At 34.4% G+C, this 23,520-nt stretch overlaps 1 protein-coding gene across 12 annotated transcripts in view; it reads right to left on the bottom strand.

Moving 5' to 3' along the window:
• The window catches only part of LOC139122014 (protein unc-13 homolog B-like), a 212,686-nt gene that overhangs the window by 107,553 nt on the left and 81,613 nt on the right, over window positions 1–23,520 (bottom strand). For all 12 annotated transcript variants that reach the window (XM_070687362.1, XM_070687360.1, XM_070687371.1 and 9 more), the window contains exons 4-6: window positions 5,891–6,008; window positions 5,223–5,346; window positions 1,873–1,989 (exon numbers count right to left, since the gene is read on the bottom strand). In XM_070687362.1, coding sequence (XP_070543463.1) covers window positions 1,873–1,989; window positions 5,223–5,346; window positions 5,891–6,008 — 359 coding nt within the window. The remainder of the gene's footprint in view (window positions 1–1,872; window positions 1,990–5,222; window positions 5,347–5,890; window positions 6,009–23,520) is intronic.

A 23,520-nucleotide genomic window follows, 5' to 3' on the forward strand; every position in this document is an offset into this window, starting at 1 on the left:
CAATGAATAAACACATGCACTCATTCAAATACAAATGCTACACTCTATTTCCTTTCACGTGTACACCATGGCTGATGCACACTTCATGATTCTGTAGAGCTGATACACAGAACAGAATGTCAACCACTACAGTGTTCATTGACAAGCTGTACCCAACTGTCCTAGGCACACATACATGTACTGTATACATTTTTCATTAGTCTGATTTAGTTTTTCAGCAAATACTGCATCGTAATGCCTGGTGTAAAAATGTTTCCAAGAAGAATTGGCACACAGAACATGAATGCATGAATAATATTAATATTCAATTTCATAGAAGGCTTTATGCTCTGGCTTTTTCACAGTCTATTCTACATGTACTGTCTTTCCTATATCATAACTATTTATAACTATTTTTATAGCTATATGCCATGGCTTGATTTACAATTATGGATTATGGTATATGGTACTATATATAGACTTGCCATTATCCTACAACGTAAGATAGGCCTCTTTGGTAACAAGTACTGTCCATGTGACTCCTGAATGGGCTTTTTCACAATAGGACAGGTCATAACACCAAGTTTCCAATGGTACAGACAAGAATTCAATACCTTAATGACTTACATGTACTACCAAGGCCTCCCCTTTATGTATATTTACCACTATGACAAAAACTTAAACAGCTCTGATGACTTTGATTACATGTTTGTCAAACACACCACACATGTATTGTACTTTTGAGAGGACTTTCTGGAGGAAAGTTTTCACAGGTCACACTGTGTATTCAACCTGTTTTAACCCTTTGAACCCGGCTCGGACATAAATGTCCGATGACATCATAGAGTACCAGGGGGTCAGGGTGCAAAGGGTTAAAGAACCAATAGCTGTAACTTTGATAATTTTTTTCACTTTTTTTGATTTGTACGTAAACCACAATTTCTTCCTTTACTCCCCAAAGCATGTTGAGATACACAAGTGTTAAGCTTGTCAGCTCAGCCAGCACATGTAAGAACTTCATTGTTTTACAAGTGAATATTGGTCCGGACTAGAATTCAAATGATAGTATAGAATAAAAGAGCATTTTAAACATATAGATATTGTATGTTTCAACAAGCTTCAGGGAGTAGAACAAGATTTTGGAATTTATATAAAAACAAAAAAAGTGAAAATATCTTCAAAGGTACTTACTGCTGGTCCTTCAATCGACACCAGTGAACACAAATCCTGTATACACTAACTCTTATCTAAGTCATCATCTCACATACAAGATAAAGCTTGTAATTATAAACCACAATCCTCTGCCGATATAACTTTCTACTCAGTGCAATTTCACGCCAATCTTCAGGTTTGACAAATAAATAAACTGTCCTCTGACAGTACCAACCCTTTCATTACCATGGTTTGGTCCAATAAGATTGTTTGCCATAGCAAAGTTGGACTTCTACACATGGGAATAGGGTGATAAGGTGAAGTAAGAACCTAGAGCTAACTTAGCAATTCCCCGGCCTAAAGGCTATTCTCTCAATATGTTTATAAAACCGTTCCAGAACTAGGCTTACAATACTCTCCATATGGCTTGCACGCATGAAAATGTATTTGTCCAATTTGCTGCAGTGGCTCAACAATATGGTAATGCACTGATTGAAAATAAGGCTCTACTAAACACGCTGCATGTCACAAATACTAAACAGAACACAAAAGTGTGGCTTTTGTGAAGGGAAAAAAGCAAAGAATATACTGACAAAATGGCAAACATGATAGTGCAATACCTATAAAAACAGAAAGACAAATAAATCAAAAGCTTTGACACATTGTGCACAACAGAAAAGTCTGTGAGCAAAAAGTGTAATGTATTTTTTAGTTTTTTTCTGTGGAAGTCAAGGCACATACAGTGAGATCCAGCTGTTCTCTTGTGCTGTTCTTTCAGTGTCATCATTTCCTGATCCATAATTGTGTTCAAGACTTGGAGTTTCTTCTGCAGCTCCTCAGCCTCCTGCTGTTGCAGATCTACAGGGGAGGGGAATAAAAGAAAAATGGTGCCGTGCTCCATCAAATCCAAAACAAAAGTGGAAAGGAAATTTACGAACAAAAGTGAAAAAGAAAACAAATACGAAAACAAATGCAGTGTGAAGGTCAAAACCACTACCAGGGATCTACTGTATCTAAAACTAGCTGATAGTGCTGTTTGTCATCGCTGTGGGGACAGAACTTAATATAAAACATTTCCATTGGTGTAAATAATGTTTCTCTTCTTGGTGAACATTTTTTGTATTATCTTTGACAAAATAATTTAAGTATATAGCTCAACATTTTTGCTTTTTCAAGCTTCATTTCAATACAGACCATGTCACTGAACTATTCACAAAGTGTATCACATATTAAATAAATTGTACTTTTTTGTTCACAATTTTACACTGACGTCACAAAAACTGGAATGTTTACAATGATCACTGGAGTAACCATGTCTCAATATGTTTTGAGATGCATTTTGTGTATAAAATCACACTTTATGGAACACACAAACAAATGTGACATTCACTTTGAAAGAGTCTTTCAAAGTCTACCTGATGGTTTCATAACAGAATCTGTTTTGTGTCATTTTCTTTTCATGAACTTGTTTGCAAAAGCAAATCAACAATTATTGACTTGCATCATTGTACAGCGTATAATTCTGAAGAAAAAGATGTTAACAAATCAATAAGTATTCTGTTCACTCAATAAGCATTCAATGTACTTCCAAGATTTCTTGACATGATTCATTTCATAATCAAACTAAAGCTCTCCCAGGTTTCTTTGTGACCACTAGCTCTTCATGTACTCCTTCCAAAACTTCATAGCGTTACATTTGTATATGTTGATGGGGTCTGAAAGTATCAGTATGTTTATTGCACCTGATGATACCTTAACATTAACTATCTCAGCTAGGTACATCATTTTTATATAGGGTACTTGTGATCTACCTGAGAGAAAAATGTAGTAGACTGCAGGAAAACTGAATTGTTACATCCAAAGTATCTGACAGAACTTATTACAATTTTTAAGCATAATTCACTTTTTCTGATCAAATTTTTTTTGCAAATAGTAGACAACTATATATATTGTTTTTTCAAACATTCAATTTTTATTCAAGATTACGAAAAGAAGACGTTGACAGTGAAATGCTGAATCTGATCAGAGAAATTCATCACTTCACCAAAAACTTGCATCTAGCATCATGGCCTGATTTTCTATTCAAACCATAAAACTACTCATTTGACAGTGAAATCACTCCAGCACCTAGGAAAATCATGTCACTCACATCCTATTGAACTCAAAGGCTATATTTGTCCCTACAGTGACTGGCTGTGAATGCCATGCGAGTAACTTTATTCTTTATATACTTGCCCAATTATGGTACACAGCTCAGTCTCCTGGGAATTGGTCATGTACACACACTATGTAGCTCCCCCTGAACATGGTGGTGCTAGTTACATAATTTTCTTGGCTGGAGTTCTATCACAGTCTGATGAGAAGTTTTATGGCTTTAACAGAAAATCTGAAAACAACTCCAGACATAACTTTTGAGGGTAATGTACACTGTAAGTTCAGAGAGGTTCTTATATCATTCAGAGCAATTTGTCTGATGAGCAAGATATTTGCATCAAAGGTCCTTAATGTTTACTCGACGTCAGTTTACAGCTTGTATTTTCTGTCAAGTGGAATAAACTTTCATTCCTGATGATCTCTCAGATGACGATTTCAGTTCTGAATCAATAGACCTTTCAAATCTTAGCATTCATGCAACTAATATGGCACTTCTGTCATACAGTCAGCAAAGGTACCCTGAAGGACATCTGTCAGAATTGGGTCAAACTGAATTCAGTCAGGTTACACTGTGCTACATTTGGACATATCCCTACATGGAACATCATTATTGGGTAGCATGGTAGTTTTCACTGAATGAACACACACCACATACACATGTTTGTTGAGTGGAATATCACACTTCCCACGTAACGGTACAATAGTCAATATAGAAAAAGATTTATGAAGACGAAAAATTTTCTGAAAAATCACTGATAACTTTTCCTAAATATTGGCTTGCAATTGACAGATCAAATTTATATATAAGAATCTTTAGAAATTTAGAATGTGAGTAAAATAATAACATGATAAAAACACTGCATGCAAATGTGTACAAAGTTTCCAATTGTGAAGACTTTTGTTTGATTTTCATTATGAAAATATTTCCGGGGCTGCAAGTAAAGAAGTAATTGCACAAAAACAGATGGTGTAATAGCAAAGTTTAAGATGGACATGCAGTGTTGATTTCTGTGAAATAACTGATACGTAATACTTGCACCATTCCCATGACAAATTAATCAGCCATTATTATTGTGTTGACACATCATCTTGAAATACACAAAACATTAAAAGTCAATTACATCTTAGTATCTTGAGTGTTGCTCTGTTACGCCTGTCATGTGATTAGACTCATACATCAAGCTCTCAATCAACTTTTACAAAATTTCCAAATAATTGCTTCTGCAACCCTTTCCTCATTCAAGATTCAAGCATTATAGAAGGTAGCTTCTACTTTGCATTTTGCTATTATAGCAGGCAAGCAAGGGATTAACTACACCAAGCCAAGACGTGTTAGTATCAGCCAAACTGTAAAACCCAACACACAATGCAGCCACACCATCCAATACTGCGTGTTAGTTTTTAAAACATAGAGTTCAGCAATCTTAAACTACCTTTCAATTAACGCAGGGTCCATGCAGTATACACAGGCTTGGGAATTGGAAAGAGACTATTGCCTTTCCATCCCATTTCTAAATAAATGGATAGCAACCACATTACTGAAACCAATGTGGTTGAATCAAATGGAATGGAAGATCCAACCACATTACTGAAACCAATGTGGTTGAATCAAATGGAATGGAAGGGAAAGAGTTACATAAAATATTAGTCAAATGTTGAACATTATGTTTTGGGTATATTTGTGTAACATGGGTTGCATACAAACTTTACATGTTTATACTATGTTGGCATCTATATCATACATGTGATTTCATTGGAAAGTTTGTAAAACCAAAATGTATACCATACATATATATCAACAAATATAACAGAAAATTTAATGAAAAAAGTGTAATCGCCACCTTTTGTCAAAAACATAATAATGAGGTAAATAATAACTTTGATATTCAGTGTCAGATGGTACAAGACATCCTGCCCAGTAAATCGCCTCCACTTACCGTAAGGGAGTTCAAATCTAGCGTCAATCAACACACTATGGCCAGTGGGTAGCTTTGTTCCACACACTTCACCATTTTTCATTTCAACTTCACCATCCAGTGAGTGCCATTGTCCTTCTCCTTCCTACAGATGAACACAGTATCATATCTACTGATGACAAATCAAGTCTGGGATTTGTTGAGTACAATAATTAATCTCGTCTTTTTAATAGTTTGATCTTATCATGAATTTAATTATTTACTTCATTAGTTATCTGTTCATTTACTGTTTCCTCATTTGCTAGTTTTCTTTCATGACAGAAAACAACTGTTACAATAGTTTGGCCTGGTGAGGGCTCCCTCCATCTATCTGACATACTTTAGCTGAACACACAATGGATGTCCCAAAATAACACTGCCCTCTCTGGTGGAAACCATTTTCCTTATTCATAGAACAATCATTAACAAGTGGAAGATGAATGCGTCAATGACATCCTCTTTTCAAAAATATCAAAAGATGTTCTTGGCATCTGGCAAAACAAAGCAGCAAGTCAGCAGTTTCTTAACAAAGAAGACACCTGATTACAAGGTCAAATGAAGATACATACAACTGAATTTCTTGACAGCACATACAAATATAGACGAAAATACTTGCAGAATCTTAGGACTATACAAAATATGTACTGTACCTCATTTGAATGCTTAATGTTCATTAATGGAAGCCATGCAGTACCAAGTAATGTATCCCATATTAGCCCTTTTGTCCACAGCTCCACAATCAAGCCAGCTTCAAGATGATTGGTTTCACTGTCAAGTAAGAGAAAAATAAAATAACAGTGGAGAGTCAGATGATATGACACATTTAGCAATGTTGCATCATAATGTGGAGAATAAAAAGGTAGCTCTCAGGGTAACAGGGTAATAAATGTTAGCTCTCGGGGCAAGATTTTCCCTAGGAAACACTTTACAATTTGTTTATTTTTTGACTACTTGGGAAACATAACAGCAACAAGGTCTCTTGGTGTGGATACAATAATATTGTGACATCTCTAAAAATTTACAATTATTCCACTAATGACATTGACACACTGTATCAGAATTAGTATTAATACCACAAAAGTCAACTGAATATAAGTCTATATGTATATATGTATTTATGTATACATGTATGTGTACGGTATGTATATTCCGGTATACCTGTATCTCCAATGTAGGTAGGTATGTATGTATGTATTTATGTATATGTATGCATGTATGTATGTATGTATGTATACGTATGTATGTATTTTGTATGTCTGTCTGTCTGTCTGTATGTGCAAATGTGTAAAAGTTTGGTTTTCCATACTATCGGATGTCAGTAAATTTTTGGTTTATTAACACACTAAGATTTTAACTGCCGTCAATCACATTGTTATTTGATTACAATGTCACAGAGAATTGTATTATATTTTGGGTAAGGAAATTTAACTTTCAAAAACACCACTTCCACTATATTTTCATGTTTGTGACACCATTTAGATATAATGTTAGTAATTACTAATTGACTCTGATAAAGCATCAACACATAATATTATAATCAGAAAAAGGTTAAGTTACCCTTGCATCTCACTGATTGGTATTGATGATGATCAAGAAAAGTCAAAATTGAAACAAAAAATCAGGGCTTAGTAAACTTGTGTGTATTTTTCTATTACATTATGCATTTGCTAACCACCAAACCGATGATACACTTTGTGTACATCGGACAAACACACCAATTACACACATCTTTATGGGTTATGCAGGGTCAACATCACTGATACACAGCAGTATTTTAACAGAATGATAATTCCACAGCTTTCAATTAATCAATTTCATGATTCACAATTTATGTATCATCTCAACTTCTGTGTTAGATGGCTTATGTCATATAGAGTTTAACTGTGAAAGGTTCTCTTTCTTCAGAGAATATGCCATCATTCATCAATTTTGGTTTACTACTTGTAAGCTGACAGATCTCCAGGGATGTTCACGACAACATGATTGCAAACTGTGTATGTGTGTGCCATCATGACTTTCCTTGCAGATAATGCTGGGTTGGCTATAATATATTAGCAACAAAATGAGCACAAAAGCGTCAGTTGATGAAAGAAATACAGTTGACATCTAAATACATGTCTTAATAACAAAACTTGACAATGTCACTTGATTATTTACTAGTAAAAGTTTTCTACAGGTATATTAAATTTCTTTTCAGATGAATGACATGTTAAATCACAATTTGTGTACTTGTAATCATCTGACCATTTTCCATCCACCCATTTACCATCAATATATCATTCATTATTGAATTACTCTTTTCCCTGTGCCAGACCTAAACGTTTTGCTACAACCATCTATAAACACAGTGTTTTCAAATTTCAATATGAATAAATGGAATGCCTGTATGAATCTCTCTAATTTTGTTTGAGCATTTAGATTTGTGGTTGTCAAATTTACCAACCATTGATCAGATAATATTTATCTTATTTCATGTCACCTAATGATGGAACAGCTTGTCGTTTTTGCGACATGATTCTGTCATAGTCTTGGAATACGACACACTAAGTCTAATTGATGTAATGGAGTAATATCCCAGTGCCCTCCTGTACCATCTAAAGCATTTCATCTGGGCAGGACTGACTGACTTAAAAAACGACATGGAGGATGATGACCCCATAGATTACAGCGCATCCATATCAGCTGTAGCAGCAGCTGTGGTCCTCACATTTTATTATCATAGGAGTGATTCACTACCTTGAATATGGTTTAAAGCACTCCTTGCTTTCTCTACGTTTTTTCTATTATTCCTGTTTTGTTACAAAGAATTAGTTAAATGATTCAAAAATACCAACCAATGCAAATCTTCTCCTCTGCTGTTATATTTATTCAATCCACAATAGTGTATACTATGAAAGACCTTGGAAAAAATCCTGAATCTTTTCCAGGCTTATTGATGCCATATTCCTCAATACCGTATGTGCTTCAATATATATCAGATTCCCTTATTAATTTTCTGTTGTACTTGTCACCATCTTCTAAAACAAATTTATAATTGTTGAATATTATTATTGGACACACATGGAAGTTAAACAACACGGATTACATTCTGACTTCTTTAATCATTGACAGCGTGGTGAATAATTATAATTGGTTGTTTTTAAACTGGGTGTGTAACTTGTTCTTTTCTGGTAAATGGTGAAAGATAAGTTTGTAACATTTCTGTGACAGACTATTTTTCTTTGGATATACAAAAGAAGACAAAGTTGCTATGGTTGTCTGCAGGTCCAACTTCATTTTTAAAACATGCACAATAGAATTCTTGATGATGGCTGGCCATGTGTACGATAGTGAATTTGATCTACGGTAGTTGATCAATGAAGGTGTTTTATTTTCCCATGAGTGAAGTGACACTGGTGCACACTGTAATGTCAAGGGATTCCAATATTTCTGAAAGTATGTTTCCACTATTACGTTTTGAAACATTGGGGTAATTTAATCACCACAGTCTACTCAACCCTGTCACCTCAATTTTTTCTGTATTCAGGGTGAATGATACACCATGACAACAGAAAGAGACCAAATTGCGATGATGAAAGAGTTTCACTGTTGTCCATTACAAGACAATTATTAGGATGCTTGGCTGTTGTGTGTTCTATTAAAATTAGTAACTACGAAATGAGATATTTTATGAGTTAGGGAGCTTTTGTTGCATCCATTGGTATAGTATGTCTTCCATCTGGAAGCTCCAGTTTACTTATAATTCACATCACTTCCAAAGAAATTTGATAACATCATCATAACCTAGTGTATCATGATATCATATTTAAGAGAAGGCCTTATAGAATACCGGAGTAATTGACCAAAAAATTGTTCATATTCACAAGCTTTTTTAAACATGAAGACCAACCAAAATAAATAAAAGATGTCTGGAATTGTGTCAAGGTGCTACTACTATTAATTAAAAGCAAATTTCCTAAATTTGCCATAAACTCGAAATTGTTGCACTATTTATATGCTGAAACAAACTAGTAAGTGATAACTGTTTCCTATATGACCATTTCAAACACAAAAAGGAAACAAGTAATGACAAATGTAATTGAGTTTATTCATCTGTAGGCAACGGTGAAGTTCAATAAGCACTTTACCCAATTACTTTGGTCTGCATTAGAACTGAAATTTGATACACTGCCTGATCAGATTCAGCATGGGTAGCCAAGGCTGAGACATCACAGACAATTAGGTGGCTTTATCATATAATTTCCACTGAAGAATGACCTCCACATTCACAGTTATTTGAGCAGTAATGTAAGGCATCCAGCAGGGCAAAGATATAGGTAACTTAAAGCAGCCTTATCCACTCTACTTGAATTCATCATCCATTGCTGGAGGATAGTCTTCAAATGACTGACAGCTTATCAGTATATCTGTCAAAGTGACAAGGAAAACCCTGGGACACATCAATGACACAGGTACATACAAGAAGTATTCTAATACACAAGATAGTTACTACTCTACAACTATTGCTAGTTTCACACAGGCCCTAGGCCATCTCAGGACCTGACACAAGATGGTAATAAGTAAAAAATTTCAGTCCGCGTGCACACTGTACCGGTATATGGATCTACCATCTTTGAGTCACCTATTGACCGTACTCTGGGTCCAATGTTAGGGCGTCAACTGGGCTAACGGCAGATCTAAGCCATTCACTCACACAATTTTGGCCTGCTCTAACATTTGTGTCGCCTCTGAACCAACCACTCACACCCAACATAAAGTAGGCTAAACATGCACTGACACAGTAATATTGTTTTTTCAAGATCAGGGCAGACTCAGAGGTGACTTAAACTCTGTAGTGTGAACGTAGTATATGTTACACTGACACACTGATATACCAAGGAAACTTTCTGAACCAAAGTCATAAACAATGCCTCTTGCCGGATTTTCTGTTAACGAGACTATAACCAGTATGGTTGTAATTCAACCACACCTGGGGTGTGCATAATGTTATTTGTAATATATCAAATCTGGCTAAAGCCATATAAATTTTAATATCAACTGGGAATAATTTAATGGCCCTGCAGGAAATTAGAGGTTATTTTTGCAATGACCGGGGTGGTATTAGAGGTTTCAACCTGAATCAGGTGGTTTCTCTTGCAGAAGCTATTTTTAGCATCTTCCAATCCTGACGCGTTAATTAGCGAAGGAAAGCACAGTTGCTGGTGCTTAAACTACACATCAAGGATTTGCTCAAGATCCAGACAATAAATCTCAGCAACGCTGAAACTGATTACTTTGCATTTTATTGGCCATAACATTGACAATGAAGAGTTTGGCAGTGACACTTCAGGAAGTGGTATTATAAGCTTAAATTCCAGCTGTGGCTAATGCTAAAACATTCCACTTGCTTACAAATTTGTTTGCTAATGCTATGTTCTGATGCCGACAGTTAGTGGGATGCATAAGCCAAGGTGTGTGTATTGACATGCTAGTTTTGACAAGTGGGAAACAGGATGACCAAAATGGATTTTATTTTCCCCTTAACTTGCAACAAGCCTGTCCTTTTAAATGTCAAATTAAATTCACACAAATCCAAAATATGTCAAATGTAATGAATTGATTTGATAGACTTCAGTTGAAGACCAAAGCATCTTAATTTTGTCATTGCTTTGAACACTGGCAGGTACATTGTTATCTCTCATGCAACTGGATGGGCAAATATGTGTCAGGAATTCTGAATATGCAATGTAACAACCTCATCAAATTTTGGGAACCTGACAAAAATTCATGGAAAATGGCCTAATATTACCTTTCATTTGAGGCAAATGGCCAAACAGTGATGTACAACATGTGCCTTCTACCTTGACAACCTACATGAAGTTTACCATTAAGAATGTCCTGTAATAGAGTTCCTGTTTCAGAGACTGTATGATCTAAGCCCTCTTTCTGACATTACAGTAGAAATACTACTATATTGCAGGTTACTATTGCAGACTTAAATTGCAAACTTCTGTTCTGTATAACCTCTTAAGGAAAAGGGGCAGGATGACCTAAAAGAGATCAATTCCTAATCTAAGCTAAGTAAGCAGGAACTACAAAATTAGATTACTTCACCTTACAAGATGACACCTAGTGAGATTCTACTCCGATAGTATCTTGTAATTTTACATATTAAATCTGCAGTTAAAGACTTCCACTTACAGATGCAGTGAACTGTTTGCTTGGAATGGGATGGGCTATGTTATACTAGAATATTGATACTCTACACACGTATCTCTCCATAAGATAGATACTTGATAGGATTTCATTCAAACCATAGTTAAAATGTTATGAGTCAATTATATCAGGATGAGAGATACTCTATTTTTATAATATTCATTTCCCTTGGTAGAATATATTTAATATGCAGGAAACATAACTACTACTCCACCTTGCTGAAACCATTTAAGCCATAGAGAAGTAGCAATGCAGTTTTTATACGGTACCTCAACTTATTGATTTCATCAAAGCCATCTGTAGTATTACAGAATGCATGAGCGGTTGGTAAATTTGTTCAAACTAGTTAATTTATTTATAAAATGTTTCTCATAATGTTTGTTATGTAGATGGCTTTAAACATTAATATCATCTCTGCTAGGGTTTTACGACACGATTTTTCCTCTTTCCACCCACCACAAAATCCACGATGAAAAATCCGTGGCTGATGTTCAAGATTGACACAATGCTAAACTGCACAAGTTCCATTCCTTTTTGTGTGTGTTCTTTGTGATTGATTCATGGCGACAACAAAAGCTGAAGGAAACACTGAGTTTGGAAGATGACATCAGGATTATTGAGACCATCTGACAGACAGTATAATATAATGAAAGGTGAACTGAAACTGAAACCCACATTGCACATAATGAACAATCCCTGCAGAAATATGCTTCTGCACCTCATTCCTCTAAATATATCACTACCTTCAACACTCTGACTCATGTTTTGCATTTTCTGTATTCTGATGTTCCGGATATTTAACATCGGTCTAGCAAATATAATGTCACACTTACCCAGTTTCATGTGAGTAATTTCCATGCAGCACTTTATTTTATTTTTAGAATCACTCCTAAACAGAAACCAACAATCAGCATTTCAGCAAATTAGACACACTTTACATTGTATAGTTCTGTCGTTGGATGCACAGATTGTTACCGTTGCTACACATTACGTGGTACTTAGTGCTCGCTGGGATAATTGAAAAATCCTGTCATATAATACTTGGTATGTTTTCTCAAAGTAATAACCGAGCGAAAATCTATTACCATGAACATAAATATTGCAATATAAAGACATGAGCACTTTGGGAACAATATTGCATAGATAAATATTGTCATTTCACATCCTGCTTGACAAATACTAAAAGCAGATAATTACAAAATGAAACTGTTGTGTCCCAAAAGTCATTCTGCATCTAGACTTTTCTGAATTGCTTTCCAACGCCCACTTGATTTCAACCATATTTTCACTTTAGTAGAAGCAGAGTGCCCTTTCTTTACCAATTTCTGTCAATATCTAGTTCAATATCCAGAAGCACCTTAGAGAAAATTCACCGATAGTCACGTCAACTGATAAATGATATCAGCAGAAATGATATTCCTCTGTCTTATTTCATTCAATGTTATTATCACTTATAACAAAACATCTGTATTTAAATGATTCCATGTTAAAGAGGAATATTAAGTTTTATTGATATCAAGCATGAAAGAGACTATTAGAAAAAGCTGTGATACAAAACCACCCATCAATGTTTGACTAGGTGCTACAAATACCTGTCCATTTCTAGATTTGATTGCTGTTACATTTTATTGAAAATCATCCAAAAGTCAAACTAACACAAAATAGTCTAAAAATTACCAGGACCTGGTGATAAGAATTCTATTTATGGTATAAAGTGGTGAATTATTGTAATAATTAATATGACAAACTGTGGTAGCTGGTGTCCAGAACAGGTGATTTATGATACTTACACACACAATTTGTTCAATATGGACTGTTGTTAGGTAAACTGAAACACCTTGAAATGTTTGTTATTTCATCTGTGTTCATTTCTGTCTACTCATTTATCTGACGCGCCTATCAACATATTGGAAAAAAATGTTGACATTGAGAGACTGACATTAACATGTACCATGTAATGCACTGTGCGAGAACAAATCAGACAATATGTTATGTGCATTTAGGATAAAATGACAATTCATGACAAGTAAATTTGCAACATTTGGCAAAGATGCTGAACAGCAAATAGACATTAGAAGTTACGGCTGTTGGTATCATCTCCCACATATGTTACTGCTGTATCAGAGTCCAGAAAGATTCATGAAAGCTGTGTTTACACGTGTATCTTAGCTTCCAAACTGATTTGCAGGCTAAATATATGATAGATACGATGAGATTAATAATCTGAATTATCTGAGGAAATTATAGATTGGAATTAGTTGTTTATAATCGCTTAAGTTACATTATAGTGAAAAATGAATCTGACTTGTCTTCATGCAGGAACATATCTCCTTGAGATGCAACTTAAGGCCCCATAAATCTGAACAGTGTTGTAATCTTATCAAGATTATGGATAGCCTTTTGCACCAGTTGTCTTGATTATTGAGTCAAATAAGTGTTCAAGAAGTTTGCAAAGGAAACTGCTATTCATCTGGTGTTGATAAGTGCATTCAAGCCTTCATGAGATTTCCAAAACAAGATTGGATGAGTTATGCATAAATCTATTCATATTTCCATGGTAACTGCCTTCTAGAGAAAATACTAAATGTGATATATATATATATATATATATATATATATATATATATATATATATATATATATATTATATATATATATATATATATATATACATATATACATATATACATATATATATACACACATATATATACATATATATACATATATACATATATACACATATATACATATATATATATACACATACACACATATATATATATATATATATATATATATATATATATATATAATATATATATATATATATATATATATATATATATATATATATATATATATATATATATCACGTCTCAGGAAAACTTCCATAGGTCTATGATGCTTGATAAAAATTACTCTCATACTTTGCAGTGTTTGCTTGCATTTCTTACACTGTCAATGTATTTATGTACTGAAAGACTTGCCTTGGGATGGAAAATTTATCATACAGAGTGCACGGGAGAACAATAAATCTATTTTTATCCCTGCATGCATCTGATACATTGAAAGAAATCATTTTTTTCTGTTTATTGCTGTTTTTGTTCAACATATGATTCAGCATCCTTGTGTTATTGAAGGCTATCCTTTGTCAGGTTCATAATCTAGATTTACACACTGCTTATCATTTCAACAAAATGGCATCAAGACAAAAACTGATGTGCCAGCAGAATGACTCATCTCATAAAATATCAGAACTCTGTTATCAATAGATGTTTGAAAAAAACGACAGAATCTAAATTTTGATGATATTCTCAGTCCAACAGGTTGAGATATCCATACTGAGCTATAGAAGAGGGATTTGATCAAAAGATTTTCAGTGCTTGCTTTTCCACGCACAAAAAGTGTGGCATATATATACACACATCTGAGATTTGTAATCCATTCAAATTATTTAAAATATTTATGCAAAACATGATTGAAAAAAATGGATATACTTCATGTTTTACTTTCATAATTCAGGACTCTCCCAATATTCTTTTTTGCAATGTTATATAAAAGTTACATTAGCTATATGGCATTGCTACAACTATCATGGTACCAACTCTGAGAAGTCATATTCAGCCATACATTGTAAGATTGGCTTTATCTGATAGATGCAATGAGAACACATTGAATTCCAATTTACTAGTACAGAAACTAGGGCATGGCTGTTTACAGCTTCTTGCATGTGACAAGATATAGATGTATCTATCAGCAGAACATAAAAAAAAACACATTTTTTATATATTTTATACTATAATTTGATTTGCTCATGACCTTTTCAGGTCAATCTGTATATGCAACCACAATTTCTCAGAAATATCAGATTATCAATTCCAGGGAGAAGAAACAAACATCTACACAAAGACCATGTAAAATATCAAACACTTGTCGATTCCCACCATGCCAGCAGTCTGACAAACAACACTCAAAATTCTGCAACCATTGAAAAATCTCTATTCTCCCACTACTACACCAGTATTGATCCAATAGTCAATAGACCACGCAGTTCTCACTGACGACTTAAATTACAGTTGCACAAACTTTCAAATGGTGAATCTATTTTTTGCAAATGATCAGACAAAATATTCAGGATATGTGAAAATGCTAGATGGCAAACTGCAAATACACAGCCGTATCAAATTGTAATTGTGAAAGTCTGCTATGGAGTGCACAAATGTACACAATTAATGAACAAGTTTATGGATTCCTTTTGCAGAATTATTTACTTCAGACTAGTAGATAGATCAAAGGAAAAATCCTACACTGCCAACTATAAACAAAATTGTAGTCTTTGTAAAAATATAAATTAAAAGAAAATTACACCATACTGCTCCTGCAATTATTGTAATTATTTTCCATCTGTCCTGTTTTTACTGTTCACGGACATCAAATTAAAGTTCCTCAGATGGTTTTGAAAATAATTATATGATCAATTTTCTGTCAAAATTGCAATTGCAGTTTTTCTGGTGCTTGCCTTCAAATAACATGGGAGAAGTTTAATATGTACCTAGTATGTCAATGTTGCTTGAGATCTGATTAACAATTGACATATCATCTCTTTCCTGCAGAGACAAACACAAAAAGTCACATCCTGACAACAAACTTGACAAAGTCACAAAATTGTAAAATATTTATTAGAGTACTTCATTATGCTTGTTGTGAAATTTGAGTGTGATTTGAACGGAAATCATTAGACAATGCTTGGCCAACTTACAAGGTCTATGCTATGTAGGGTTACAACCTTGTAACTGCTACTAAATACAACTAATGGTGTACAATGAACTCGGAATTAACCTTAAATTCCCAATAGTAATCCTTTAAAAGTTCCCACATTGGCTAATTGACACACTTCACATCGTAAAAGGAACTATATCAGGCACATATCTACAGCAATCTTGACTTTGTATGGGATCAAATCATCTGAGAGGAGAGAATACTTGAACTTTTGAAAAGATGGTGTCCTTGCAAAGATTACTATATAGTATCTGAAAATAGTTGTCATTTGCAATGAAATGTTGCCAAGTGACATCACAAACAACCATGATAGCCAACTGTAGTAAAGCTGTCTTAATGTTGAAGGACAGACCACTGCACAGTAACTGTAAACAGAAGCGAGTAGCTGTAAACACTATGTTTGATGGCTTAGATGAAGTGTATGTGGCAATGCTATCTTTTTGATGGCTTAGATGAAGTGTATGTGGCAATGCTATCTTGCGACTTAATCCTTCACTAATTGACAATCTGGATGAGGCACACCTGGATTTCAATTTGCCAACACTGCACATTTGTAAAGCTTACACTACTCCAGCACAGTAATGCAAGATTTCAGCAAACTGTATATCTCCACAGACTTAAGACAGGGGTGGTGGCAATTTTTAGTTTTAAATATCAGTAAATCTTGAATACTTTGTTTCTCCAGTACCAAAATGTGCATAGTGACCCCCACTTTTAATCTCAATTTTGAAAGAAAATGGTTGAATATGATTATGCCGAGTTGCAACGATCAAATGTTTCTAGTTAAGAACTACAAATTGCTCCTCTATAATTATGGAATTTATTTTTGACATAATAGTAAGATAGATTTACCATCAGATAAACTTCAGATTTCCAATGACTTGACAACATTGAATGGAAAGGGTGTTTGTCATTTTCTTATGTCTTGGCAACAATTTAGAGTTCACATTATTCATAATTTATTTGGCTACGGGTGATAGCTAATCTGAACAGACATGTTACACATTTGACAAAGCCTGAGGCAGAAATTACCTAAGCAGTCACAGAACAGTCCATCTTATTGTAATCCCTCAGCCACTTTAACCTTACCGTCATTAGGCTTTAGTCAAACCCTCATTGTTTTTAACTTGATGGATAGACCTATGTACAGGGAAAGGGTAGAGAGTGAACATAAAATTAAACAAACATAGGGCCAAAGTCCCTGAAGCTACTATAGACATGGATACAAAATTAAGTATTTCCTTACTGTATGAAATTATCTCACTAAGGTCATCCTACGGACAAGTAAACTAAATATTAAAGCTGTCTGACCAGCGGTTTTGAAAGAACAAGCAACTCAACAGTTGACAGAGCTCTGTTGAGTTATGTAGAGAATAACCTTTTGTGACACATGTATTGATGAAGAAGGTGGATATCTTTGATTAACATTGTGAGTTCTGTTTAATAAGTTGAGACTGTACATACTCAGAGAAAGCACACTGAAGAGACAAAGGTTTGAAACTTAAGAAGTTCAAGGTCATCAATTTAAGGAATCATGTTACACTTTCATTGCACTGTTTACACAGATTGCATAATTGCTATAAATAGCACATGAGGAATCTTTATACAGCCCAGCTTTACCATAAAAAACCCTATCACTTTGACCACTCTTTTAATTGACCACTCTATTTTTTTCCTCAAAAAGTAATTTTATTTTATCCTTACCAAGTCAACCATAAATGGAAATTAGAACTTTCTCTATCTCTATCTCTATCTCTATTGACTATTTTGAGCAATTTCTTTTAGATAACATACAGGGCACAATAAATGACGGCTCAGAATATGTCAAAGTTGGGATTCAGGAAAGTTGCCTTTACATGTTTTAATCCTCCAAGATGGTAAGCATTTCACTATGAACTGTCAAAAAAAGTTGAACTTTCTGATAATTCTACACTAAAATTATTTTGGCTTTGATGATTTCCTAATTAATTCAATTATTTAAAATCATATTAATTATTTTTTTCTGGGTGAATTGATAGGGTTTATACAGTACAAGAATTACATACAATGTAAGTCAAATTTTGACCAAAAATGACAAATAAATTCCTTAAAAATACAGATTTGCATATTTCATCACAATTTGAACAAGTCTAAGTTGGGTTACCCCTAGGGACCTGTATACCAAATAACAAAGCTGTCTGACCAGCGGTTATGAAGAAGAAGTTTTTTTACCAAAAACACCTTTTTTGGCATTAATTTGCCTATTTTCAACAATATCAAAAATTAAAAAAAATAGTTTCTCAAAATCATATTTTTCATCTACACAACAAATATCAAATCAGTAAGTACTGCGGTTCTCAAGATATTTGAGTGGACGGACGCCTCACAAACGGACATACATACATACATACATACATACATACATACATACATACATACATACAGACTGACGACGGACGCCGGACGGATACCCATCCCAATAGCTTCTATAGACTATAGTCTATAGTAGCTAAAAAATAATTTCAAAACCTCTTTCCTAAAAAACAAAATATTACAAGTTGTGAGAACAAGTAATATTGGACGGCTTTACAGTATTGTTCTTATCATGTGTCAGTGTGTTAAATAAAGTCACAGTCAGTGTTTTTCATAACATGTTCTTGACCTTTATGAAAGAATGGATTGTTGTGATTGGTTAAGTCTGTTGATTGGAACCCTGAAATATCAGAAACTTAAATGAAATTATATTAATTCATTCTGCAGTAAAACTGCAGGGTTAGTTTCCAGCATGAATGTGTAATACAAATGCCATTTCTCTCTCTGTATTACTGATTGGCTAAGAGTGTTTGCTCATTTAAAAACAGTACTTTTTCTATCACCATGACAAATGACAGAACCGTGACAGCAGTCACTAAATCCCTGACACCTTGATCACCAAATATTTGTAATTATAACTAGATGCCACTTCTAATAATTAGAAACTAATCACTTGTCATTGCTCATTACTCATGGATTGAATAAGATCCTCGCAATCAATTAAAGTTGGAGTAATTAATGCAAAACAGGACTGTGACTCAAATTGACGGATAAAGAAAAGAGAACGTAATGGTCAACTCAAAGGATAATTACAATCAAAACAAGGCCATGGATTTGCACACTTGTTCAAGGTCTGACTTCTTGTTAAAAAAACACTGATGTCAATCAATCGTGGCAGCAATTATGGCATTTCCAATGTATCCATTCCATCACATGAACTACCTTTATCAGAATACAATGAAGTATTCCCATCAGATCCATGTTCTGTTTCATTCCCCTGATGTAAAATGCAAACACAACACTATATGACAAAACACATCTAATCAGTGATGTTCATCTAGATATGTCTTACATGTTCAGCTTGGAGAAAGAAACATGCCATCATAATAGTTAGCATAAATATGTGAAATTTGAATGGAATATAGAATTTGGCTGACAAATTGCACACTTAAGTCTTTTTCTCATGGGTACCATCGTAAATTTTTTATTCTTTTGTCACAGACCTTTTAATTTCCACCATTTATCACAATTTACCATCTTGAAACCAATCCATCTTGTTCAGAAACCTGGACTACTAAATGTAAAGTTCTTGTGTCTAGACTAAAATCTATAAACTTGACTTCAGAAATAATAAGGTCGATTACACTTGGTACACACTTCAGATAGGAATCAGTCAGAGCAAAAATCACTTGAAGTTCTAAAGATCACGCTACACAAGTGTTATATGGTACTATATGAGTTTCAAGAGGAAATGATCTGAGTAATTTGTCAGCGACATGAAGTGTAGGCAGATGAGATTTCTCACAATATGTCTTGACATTCAACACCTATTTGCAACAAGTTAAAATTCAACATCATGCACTCAGATTAAGTGAAATGTTGAAAAGGTCAAAACCACCATGTATGGCAATGTCTTCATGCATGCAAATGTATGCATATGTGACAATATGTCTCTCTCAGTCTCCAGCATCTATCTATTTCAGTGTCTACTGTTTGTTCAGCTACATGCTGTTGTCAAACTTATGGATCAACCGTTCTTCAACCAGTTTAACAGTAATCGATCTTTTGGCTAATCCTGTCCAGCTGACCTGCTTACGTGAAACACCTTGCTTGGTTTTTCTCTCTTTTGCAATCAAAACCAGCCTGTAAATGTCAGCTTGTCGGCATTTGAGAAGTTTGGCAAACACTGTTACACTGTCTGAAGTATAAATCATTGAAACAAGCAATAGGAAATAATTAACTTCAGTCTACAAATCCATGTGTTTGATATATTGGTCTACTTCTTTGACAGTACGTCATACTGCTATAATTGACAGTCACAAGAGAGAGATACATCTTCCTAAAACATTCATACATAATATTGGATATCTCATTAATTCCACCTTGGGTTAATTCCACTCAGTTGAGATCTATTTCATCATGAAGGAGACGACTACATATGGAGGAAATGTTTAGATGTGTGATTTCATGATAACTGGAGCTGTATACTGGAATTTTTGCTCAGTTTTTATGTTTAATTATTTATTCATGTATTTCTGCTATTTTTCCACTGTGATTTCCCAACTTTATTTCAAGGTTAGTCTCTCTGATATACATGAGGCACATCTCTGGTAACATTATACCAGCTAGTACATATGCAGCTTTTGTGACGGAAATTTCGTATTGAAGTTTACAAGCAGAGACACATAAACAAAAACATATTTTTATATTCAATTCTGCATTTGACATGACCATGTCTTTTAACAGCTGTGAGGTTTCACGTACCTGATCTTCCGGTAAATCTATAGTATAGCAATCAGGAATACAGCAAAAGTTTAATACAGCCACAGACTTAATAGATTTCTTCAGCAGCTTTCCATACAGTTTGGCTGATTAAGGTACATGTCCTTCAGAACAAATTTCAATATGACGAACAAACACAACAAGTGATCAACCTTGTTATTTTTTTTGTAATTCATGACGAAGAAAAAACTGACAGGACAAGCATCAATTTGCCACAATAGACTGGTTGCTCTGATTAAAATCCTTGAGGTGTTCCCATTCAATTTATTGACTTCCCTGCAACAGAGGCAATACATTGAAATTTTTTTATTAAATTGAGTCTCAATCACCCAATATCACTTCAAAGAACGAGAGTAATGAAATGCATATTTCATTGCTTGGCAATCTCTAGACCCAAACTTTCTATTAAACTGCCAGTAACTTTGTTTGAGATAGTGTTCAGTATGTCATTACCTTTTGCAAAATTACTTCCTGACTTTTAAGCTCTTTTGTTGGTTGTTTTTCACAAAATCTTCCACTTATAAATGGTAACAGTTTTCAATCTTGGTTTTCGCATTATTTCTTGTTGAGATAAAGCTACCAGTACTTACATGGTGTTAGTCCTGATGTCATCCTTTTAAAAGTTTCACCAAGATAATTACTTCGATATATTGAAAGCTACTAAACTACTAAAGCAGCAGTCTTCAATTCCTACATCTACCACCAGTGCTTGTTGGCACTGTCTATTTATATGATTTCAGTCCTTTTTTTTTCTCCTTTGAAAGTTGTGCACATTTCAGTCAAGTTGCTCAGAGATAAAGCATATGAAAAACATGCCCATTTAACAAGGTCTCATAAGCAAGAATAATGGTGATTTTTGATTTTCATGAAATATCAACAGCATGTCTCATTACCAATGTATATTGCAAAAGAATACAAATTAGAGTTTTGCTATATTATCATGAAGACACATACGCAAAGTACATCAAAAAAATCCACTTCATGATTGTAAATATGGCTTTCTGTTGGATGCATTTGAATGTGGTCATTATACATGCACTGATGGTTATGACACATGTTGTATCTAGTATAAATAAACTCTCCACTCCAATGTGAAGTGATATGTAGAATTAGCAAAGAATACAAACTTAGGTTAACTAAATTGTACCACTTTGACGCTACTATCATGGCAAATTATTCTCTCAATACAACGGTGAAGAGTGAACCAGCAATAGTATCATTGGACATCATTAACAAACATGTATTAATCACAGCTGGAAGTCTGTAGTAAAACATACACAACATTGACATTAAAAATGGAGAACAAACAATCTGCTATGTACATTGGGAGCACACTATCCTGTCAATTAACTTTCCAAAAGGGTGACGTAGGATTTTTTCAATAAGGTTTGGGTGTGAACAGATTTTTTGCACTTCCTGTCACATGATTCCTCCAAGCTACAAATACAGACACACAGGCAATGAATAGCAAAATTGTGGGTGGAATGGAGAAGTTGATGCACATCAAGCAGAAAGTTGCCATTATCTACCATCAATCAAGCTGTCATTTGCTCTCTGTCCCTTTCAGTCTCTGGAGACACTTCCATCCTAACATGTTCAGCAAAATAGGCTGCCCTCAAAGTCATTTTTCTGTCCTGCCATCAGTTTAGGGTATCGCCTGGGATTCATGGGTCCTAACATCCGCCTAAATTATCACCTGGGACTTTCACAAAGTATTAAATTAAACTACCGTACAGTAACACTCCATGAGAAAATGTACAGCTTTAAAATGTACCAATGCTGCCTGCTGTGCAACTTAAGAATGGGCATATACAAAATTTATGCCAATATTTCTTATCATCCGGATGTGACAGCATGAAAGTAATTATTATGGCAACTTGGTGCATGCATTGATCTACATGCAGTTTCAATTTTTCAAACCCAAGCTATCTGATGGTGGGCAAGGTTCATCTCTGAGATCATGTATCTTCTTGATGTATGCATTTCAATGTGAGAAATCATGCATAAGCACTGCATGAATCTGATACAAATAGCAACACTAATGTGAGGAAGAATTTGAAATCCTTTCAAAAAATTACAGGTTCTGATGTGAAACTTCAAAATTTATGTTTTATTTCATTTCTGAATACATTCTGAAGAATGGATACAAATTGGGACAAAAACAATCTACGGTGCTGTAAAAGTGAGTAACACACATTTGTACAATATGGACGGTTGACAAAGTGATCTGGGAACTCTTGAAAGCAAAGTTCAGTCACTGGAAACTACGTCACACGCTGAACACACAGGAAACTAGTTCAGTGCACTGTTTAGTTGATTCCCTAAAATGAAATTCACACAGACGAGTAACAAGATACTTACAAACTCTGCCCAATCAATAACAGTATAACATGTACTTCCGTACATTTTGGCATGCACCTCTCCACATGGATTTTCTAGCTCTCAATACCTTTTAATTCTCCTAACTAAGAATTTCCATTTCAGTTTTTTCAATGAATTACAAGAAAAT

This window comes from Ptychodera flava, chromosome 21, assembly GCF_041260155.1.
Source record: "Ptychodera flava strain L36383 chromosome 21, AS_Pfla_20210202, whole genome shotgun sequence".
NCBI lineage: Eukaryota > Metazoa > Hemichordata > Enteropneusta > Ptychoderidae > Ptychodera > Ptychodera flava.